Source organism: Atta cephalotes (genome assembly GCF_000143395.1).
Source record: "Atta cephalotes unplaced genomic scaffold scaffold00015, whole genome shotgun sequence".
Lineage (NCBI taxonomy): Eukaryota > Metazoa > Arthropoda > Insecta > Hymenoptera > Formicidae > Atta > Atta cephalotes.
Window position 1 is genome coordinate 5,529,467 of NW_012130079.1, and position 8,806 is coordinate 5,538,272.

General features: G+C 39.2%; 1 protein-coding gene across 1 annotated transcript in view; it reads right to left on the reverse strand.

Moving 5' to 3' along the window:
* Nucleotides 1–4,755: 4,755 nt before the first annotated feature.
* LOC105618124 overlaps nucleotides 4,756–8,806 on the reverse strand; it is a 57,007-nt gene continuing 52,956 nt past the window's right edge. Inside the window, exons 4-5 of the mRNA XM_012199666.1 lie at nucleotides 7,192–7,491; nucleotides 4,756–4,913 (exon numbers count right to left, since the gene is read on the reverse strand). Coding sequence (XP_012055056.1) covers nucleotides 4,756–4,913; nucleotides 7,192–7,491 — 458 coding nt within the window. The remainder of the gene's footprint in view (nucleotides 4,914–7,191; nucleotides 7,492–8,806) is intronic.

Below are 8,806 nucleotides of genomic sequence, written 5' to 3' on the forward strand. Positions count from 1 at the left end.
TTAAACTTGACACTATAGGTTTAACAGTGCTTCTGATTTAAATGAGTCCGTTGTTTTACGATAAAGATGCCACCGCGTATGCTAACCGTGATGTCGAGAGTGTATGGGTCCTGTACGCTCCGGTTACAAAATAATATATGCAACGTGAGAAATCACGATCCGGCTAAGCGTTGCTCCACCCTCTGAGCCTGCTTTCCCGTTTCAATTAGTACTCGCGTACTTTGGTTATGGATAGTGTAATCATAGTTTACAATTAACCGCTCTGTGTCCTCCGTCCTCGTTAAAAATCTTAGACATCAACATACATTCACATTTTTTTTATTTTTATAATAAACCGTTATTAGAAACCTATTTCGTATTCGCTATGCACTTTAATATAAATTTCATCGTGTTTTACCGTTTATTTAATCATTAATTTGTTTATTTACAGTGACGCGTGTCTATTCGAAATTCGCTTTATTCTCTTTCTTTTTTATTCGTTAATTAATTAATACATTACAAACCGCGCGGCCGTGCTTGTCAGCGCGGCAGATATTTTACCTCGAGAAGAGAGGAACAAGTCTTCGTTTTTTTTTCCCTTTTCTTTCTTTTTAACGCGTGAGAACGCACGCGGCGTGCCCCTCTCGTTGGCGAGACAACCGCGCGCGAGCCCCGCATCCTTTCTTGTTCTCTTGCACACGCACACGAGTGGATGATTACGTAAGTGAAGTAGCATTACCGAACGTAATAGCAGACGGGGAACTCAGACCTCCTCGGGATGGACGTGAAGCGTATCCTGTTCTCGTTTTTCCCTTCTTTCTTTTTTTTTTAAATTCTACCTCGGACGTTTATTTACACGCGTTTAAATTGCATCGACGGATCCGCGGATCGCGCGGACCGAAATATAGATCTGACTCGTTAATACAGGCGGCATCGAATCCTCCTCGCGTACACGCAACGTTACATCTATTTACATACGTTTCTGAACAAACAAACCCACCACAGATGCGTTTTCTCTATCTGCTGTTAAAAAAATACTTTTTCTTTTTCTCATTCGGGGCAGCAGGACGCCTCACGTCTCGCGGTCTGCGGCACGGTATCCGTGGGTGTATGTAACGGTATGTATTGGACGTGATGGATGGATGACGGAAAACGAAAAAAGGGGAGAATAAAATAAAAAAAAGAGGGATAAGTTTGCAGTGAGCGACCTTGTCTATTTTCTATATCGAATAATTCGAGTCTATATTATTGTTATAACGTATTCACTTATATCGTCCGCGCGAATGAGTACCCAGCGTGTACTGTGTATGAATCCATGTACTCTCTTTCGCCCTTCGCATGCGAACGATCGATCGAGCGGCGTTGTGCTCCTGTTATTCCTCGCCGGCACTTAAAGTAAATTCGCGATCGGCTGTTTCGTGACACTTTCACAATTCACGTAACAATACAACTGTGGTGCAACGAACGAGCGCGTCCATTCGTAAAGAAATTCGAGGTTCCAAACGTGTTACGTATTCTCTAAATCTCGTGAAGTAAAATCTCGAAGAGATTAAAATTTTAAATTGTCTTGAAAAAAAAGTGAAAATACGGCCATTCTTGTTCAAGATTTTCCACTCTTTTTGAAGTGAAATTTATTCTTTTGGAATGAGATTCTCTCTGAAGGAATTCCTCAATTCCTTTTTTAGAGTAAGTTTCCATCTACCCTGATATTCCACTTCAAAAAAGGGATTGAGATTTCACTTCTTTGGAGTGAATCTCATTCCAAAAGAGTAAATCTTATTTTAAAAAGACTGAACAAGAGTAATCATATTTTCACTCTTTTTTCAAGATAAGCTAAATTTTCAGTCTCTTCGAGTGAGATTTTTACTCCACAAGATTTAAAAAGTAGCAATAACTCCGGTTGAAAGATGCTGAAAAGTATCCGTAGTATTCATAAATATTCATAGCTTAAATGAATATCTGAAGGATCGTTGAGATGCAACAATTATACATATATTATTAATGACATACATTAATAAACATATGATTGAGGATGAATGATGAATTATGATAATAATTGCATCAGCATATTTCAACCAGAGAAGAATATTCATAGCAACATAAACAACATAAATAAGTCATTACTCTGACAAATTCCAAATACAGTAATAATGATTGTCCGCGAATACATCTTACTTAATATTCGCTTATAAACGAGACATGTGAGTTTTGAATCGATCAATCAATTGGAATTTGAATCAATTGGAACCATAAAAGATTTCATCGATCAGCTCGCTAATTGCTGTTGCAGCAACAAAACAGAAGTGAAAACTACAAACCAATGATGGATGACGCGTGACGCTCAGACTTACAATACTGCTGAACTTTTGTTTATTCACAAACGTATTGTTCTCGGTTGACTGCAATCATTCGCTGCTCTCGCGATCGTAGACGCGAATGAGGACGATGAACTATGAATAGACTTCCGAAAGCGAATCGGTCGTGTCGAATAATCTTCAAAGCAATGATTCTCTCATTTCGCTACTTAAGATTCTGAGTGAGGATTTCTTTCTTCTATTTTTTTCTCACACGCACGCAATCACGCATTCTCTCGCTACGGTACTCATTTCCCGTAAATTCGTATTTACAATAATTCGTTAGTGCAGTCGCGCTCGCAATTGTATTTTTTTGTGGACACGAACGAAAAATTACTCACTGCTTCGTCTTCCTTTGCGTATCGCGGCCACGCACGCACGCATGGGCGTCATGCGGAAGATGAATCCACGAGTGTGCATGAAACGTGTACACGCGCAAGTCTTTTTCCCTGGTAATGTGAATAATAAATAAAATAATAAAAAAAAATGTAGAAAAGGATCATTATAAATCGGGAACATGATTGAACTGATTAAGCATCATGTATAAGTGTGAACAGAAACACGATTCTACTATACTCTGAACAAAATGAACAACGAGGGAAACAATAAATGACAGGAATAAAGGAGGGTTGACTCCGGGGGTTCGTTCGTGCCACGATCACCGTTTCACCCCCGGTGCCGGCAGTACATTAATTTGTTCGCTATTAAATTTGATATTTCACTAGCAAATATAGAATATCGAGTGTTGAATATTCGTTAGCGTAATGATAGCGGATAATAAATATAATACAGATCTATAGATAGAAGTCTCAGTATGATACAGCTATTATACAAATCTGTCTTTTACTCGATTTTGCGATTTAGTCTCTCTCGCACAATATTCTTTATTCGTTCGCTCGTTTCTTCTTCTACGCTACTTTCCTTACCCAACGGCTCAATCAACGATATTACGCTACGATACGTTATCCTTGATTCGTGACAATGATGCAATTAGATCTGTCATGACAGAAATTCGCCTAAGTTCGTGGCTTGCATCGATTTGTTTAATGAGCACATATACTCATATCATAATTGCATTATGCACATACACGCGCTTACATTTTCTTCTCCGATCCACATTCTCTCTCTCTCTCTCTCTCTCTCTCTCTCTCTCTCTCTCGTTTCATATTATATAAGATTTACCTAGAAATACGGCACTCTTTCTTAAATCTCCCCGGCCCGCCTGTTGCCCGTTGGCATACAAGGCAGCCACAAGAGCCACTTGTACATATTCATTAGGAATTTATTTACACGCGTGCTAACTATCCTACTCGCGATCTCGCATGCGAATTCGAATGATCCTTCGTCCTCGGCGTCCTGCGATTGGCCGGGCGGCCGCGGCGATCGGCCCGAATTTAAACGCCGCACGGTTCCAGACGATTCCTCCTGACTTTTCAAGTTTTCGCTCGATACGGATCGTCTAGTCATCGAGAAACTACGGCGCGTCGTCTTAACGATTTCGAGTCCAAGTATCTCTATGAGGTTTTTCCGAAAGCCACTTGCGATAGGATCGTGATCATTTTCCACCGGATTGTTACCGCCTTGGCCGCGAACCGAAAGCATTCAAGGATTTTCAGGTACTCTTTTCTCGAGGCACGGCGCGCTCGCGTGATCGCGCTCAGGATAAACTATTTCCTTGCCGACCCCGAGCGAGGACCCCTTAACGAAGGACCGTTCGTCGTCGATGGCTGAGCCCATGCGGCATTTTTCCATGAATTAAACATTCGCTCGAATTAATCACGTGCAATCTGACGTTATTCGCGTACATAGGCTTGCTATACTTAATATATAATAGACGTCCTTCTCTCGCGTACACTTTTCGCTCTCGGTCGAGGATACTTAGCACGCTGCCACGACTTCTGTTCACATCTCTCTTTTTCTCATATTTGAATAAATACCTACAGTTAGCGTAATAATAAGAAGGACAACCAATACGACTACCATTTATAGTAGTGATAATAGTGGGCGTGTACTATAAGTAGTGTCTAATAGTAGCGCTTCTCTTTCTTTTCTTCTCCACTTTCTTTCCTACTTCCCGTCCTATTCCTCGTCTTCATCTTAGAGAACCCTGCTAGTTCTTTAATTGTAGTTAATATGGCGCTGCCGCTCGTGTGTCGTGCATGTCTCTTCTCTTGACGTATCTCTTCTTTTTCGTCTTTTTTTTTCTCTCTCTCATACTCTCCGTCTTTTCTGTCTTCTCTGCTATCTCTCGAGTCGGCGCGACCATGGATCGTGCGTGTCTCACTACGATCGAGGGACGGCCGAGATACGCGCGTGTCTCGCGCGCCTCTCAAGAAATCAATTAAACGTAGGATAATCACAGAAGAAGGGGTTTCGACGCATGGGATATACGACGTTCTCGTACGTAGCTGGTACTGTCGCTTCACCGTAGCAACTGCTGCAGCAACGCGCTCATCAGCAGGCTACCTGTCGCTAGGATTAGGCTCGTGTACCGAACTTGCGTACGAGCGTACGAACTTGCGCTGTTGTATGTCAGCTCCTCATTCTTCACCACCTCGTTCGGATGATCCGAATATTCCTCTGCAAAACACAAAAAGCAAAACAATTACTAACTATTGATAAGATACATGACAGTGAAGTATTAAGAAACATAGATTTTATTATTAGAATAGATAATATTAGAAAAACGTTTTTTTTGAGAAAAAAGATTGAAAAATGAAGGCTGAAAAGTAGAATTATCTATACATTATATAACTATACATTTTATTCTTTTTATCCTTTATCTATTTTAAATAAACTCCATTGCATCATTCAAGTTCAGTATTCATAGAGTCTTATATTTAAAAATTGTTTTAAGTACAATCTTAGGATTGCTGCAGAAAATTAATTTTAAAATTCCCTGAAAAAACTTTTTCAAGTTTTTCAGAAATAAAAATGGGAAATTTTCATGATGAAAATATGTAAAAATATGTAAAAAATTTTAACATTTAAAATCAAGGATTGTAAAAAAAGCTAGCTTATAATATTAAACGCAAAAGAAGCTTAATAGCACAATAAAATTTTGGGGTCAAATTCAAGCCAACAAAAAATTAGTATTGGAAAAAAGAATGCAAATATTATAACAAAAAAGGGCGATCAGATAAATTACTAAATAAAATATAAATTTTTATTATTTTTTAAAAATCATGTAAAGTGCACGAGTTTTGAACGTATTTGATTATAAACATCAAATATAATATTTAAAAAATTATAAAAATTATTTGGAATAGAAGGGAATTGTGAGCAAAGTTCAAAATTCCAGTCTCTTTTATATTTTCTCTCGACTTTTCTCGGTTTTCTATGGCTAATTTCAAGTTTCCTGACTTTTCCCGGTCTGTGGCAACTCTGAATCTCTTTTAAGATATTATAAATTATTCACAGATTCGCATATTAGTATCTTATGACATTACTTAAAACAGTTTTAAAATAAGAAAATTAATTAATTTAATCAAATTTTTAAGAAGACAAATTAATTTTGTCAGCCTTTTAATCCGCGATAGAGATGAGGGATTGCCAATGGGACAATATCTTGAGATGTATCACCAAGGACATCCTTGTGTGGATGTTCAAGTTGCATCTCACATTTTAATGGTTAATACCATATGCGGAACCACGAGAGAGAAACGAAATCCCTGGCAATTTCGTGTCGACACCTTGGCAACGTGTATTCCCTATCGTGCCGCGTCTCGGAAACATGGCACCGTTAATGTGTGAGTGGCTATCCGCGCACAGCTTATCGGCGAAATGCAAATGCGCGCGTACGCGGCACATTTAGAAGTCAAATTATATCGTGAACGTCAATGCAAAGAAGAAGGGCGTGCAGTGCCGAGACAGATGGTTTTCGTTCGGTTTTCATTTGATTGGATCTTGACATTGCGCTTCACCGACCTTCCACCTGGCATATGTAGAAGCACGCATATTTACGACACGCACTTGCAACTAAATGTAGCGATATGGCTCTTAATGTATATCATAACGTATATTATATATAAATGCGATATCAAATAGATACGTAAACCTGTTTCTCTTCATTTTAAGAAATAATTTGTGATTGAACAGGAATAAGGAAATCCTCGTGTCAGTTATAAATTAAAGAGAAAATGAGCGCGGAATAGGCTAGAATAAGCGCGGAAAGTGAGATAACTCGGAACAGTACAATTTGCAACTGACTAATACTGATAATAATAACTAACGGCGGTCATCATTATTACTTGTTTCTACTATAATTTACTCTGGATATGCCGCAGATAGTCTAATATTATATAGATATAACCGTTCGCTCATCATCATCATAGATACTTATAGAGCGAAGCGCAAGTATGTGCATTAAAAAAAATTCAACTGATACAGCGAACATTGTCAATACTTTGATTGTCAATTAATGTCGATTTGAAACGGTCATCAATAATTACGGGTGTATCTTACTTCTGTAAACTGTATTCTCCAAATTTTTTGGAATGGAATCTCTAAAGAGTGAAAAATTGAGCTATTCTTGGAAAAGAATGGTCCAATTTTCGATTTTTAAGAGTGAGATTTCACTCTTCCGTATAAGAATTACTTCAAAAAAAAGTTTTAAAGAGTACATATGACTAAACTAGATCAAGTGCAAATAAAAAAAAATCGGCAATGGATTGATCTGATGAATCTAATCGATAACTCCATTGATTTTTGGACTGTACGAGTCACTATCAAATGATTGGATCAAATATAAGGCACAAAAATGAGAGAAAGTGCTTTAAAATGATATTCCATCGGGCAGACGAGACAGGCAGATAGACAGACAAGCATGCAGCGTGTATGGTGATGACGTGATACGTACTGTTTTTCTTCTTCTGACCGGTCGAAGTCTTGGGCGGCGTGATCGAGGATGGCGATCCATTGTGAATTGGCGGCTGCGGTTGATGCGGATGCACAGGGTAGACAGCCGGTGAGGGTACATGGGGCAGGGTCGGCGCCGCCGTGCCTGGCTGATGTGGATCGAGATCGATGCTGATCTCCGGGTAGAATCGATCTCCGCCCCTGTAGACGATCGGCGGGGCTGGCAGACCGGCGGAGCCGCCCAAAACCGCGGTACTTGTCGAGCTGCTGCTGGGCACGGTGCTGCTGGTCACGGCTACGGCTGGAAAATGGATGGCATAGTATTAGATTACGCATCAGTTCTTCTCTATACTCTATGCCCGACTTGATCGCAAAGATGCATACAACAATTCAGGGTATATATCGTTTTATCCTTGTTGTTCACCGAATGTTAAATAAGGATGATCGAACGCAACCCAGAATCTTATAGAAATAACCTGCGACGGTTGAGGAACGAGTTAGCTTCTACATGACTTAGTAGATTGAAAGGAGAATTCGTATCGTTATGCCGAAACAGCCGCTTGAAGCATTGAACGCGGCAGCATTTGACGCTTGAATATCTTATCGTTGAGAACATCTTAGAACTTGGAACGGTATTGGTTCTTCACCACCACCGATTTGATTTTAGTATGATTATGTGAGTAGGAAGAATCGTGTTGCGAGTGTTAGTAAATAATTGTATATTTTTAAAGAAAGGGTTTGTATGCAATTGATTATAAAAATGTTTATTTTAAGAAAAATATTTTGAGAAAGTATTTGATATTATTGCAAAAGGTTTACTTCTATGTCTTCATAATTATCATTCAAATGTATGTAAATTTTTTTATACGTTAAAATAATACATATTTTTAAATATTAGGTGAGAAAAAGTTCGTGGCGTTTTTCCCGTTAGATGGCATTAAAAAAACGTCACGAACTTTTTCCCACATCTAATATGTATAAAATATGTATAAAAAATATGATTTTATATTATCGATTTTCCTAATCATACTAAATATTTAAATTTTACAATATTTTAAAAAAAACGGAATTTCTTTTAATCTCCAAAATGAACGCTGTTAAAATACGTGAAAAAAAAATTCCTAAATCGGTTTTAATGTAGAAAAAAGTACAGATAAGTTTCAGAAATTGTGATTAAATGCAGCGAGAGGCAACCTTCGTCATCTTCACACTTTCCCATCGCGAAGTCTTCTCGCCGATAGTCTCCGCGTTATTCTGAGCGCACAACTTGGCGCTGTACCTGCTAACCCCTCGGAAATAAAATTCGCGACTGAGGAGGTACACGCACCCCCCGGCGATATAATTGTGTGGAAGTAGCCGCGCGCGAACTCTGAACGTCTACCGTGAATGCGAGGTCGAGTCTCGCCATGGAATCTTCAATGCCCGAGATGCCACAGAAAGAGGAAGAAAGAAAGAGACAGCGAGAGAGAGAGAGAGAGAGAGAGAGAGAGAGAGAGAGAGAGAGAGAGAGAGAGAGAGAGAGTAGAGTACGTACGACGACGACGACGTACGTACGTACGTACGTAGTAGTACGACGTACGAGTACGTACGTACGTACGTCGTCGTCGTACGGTACG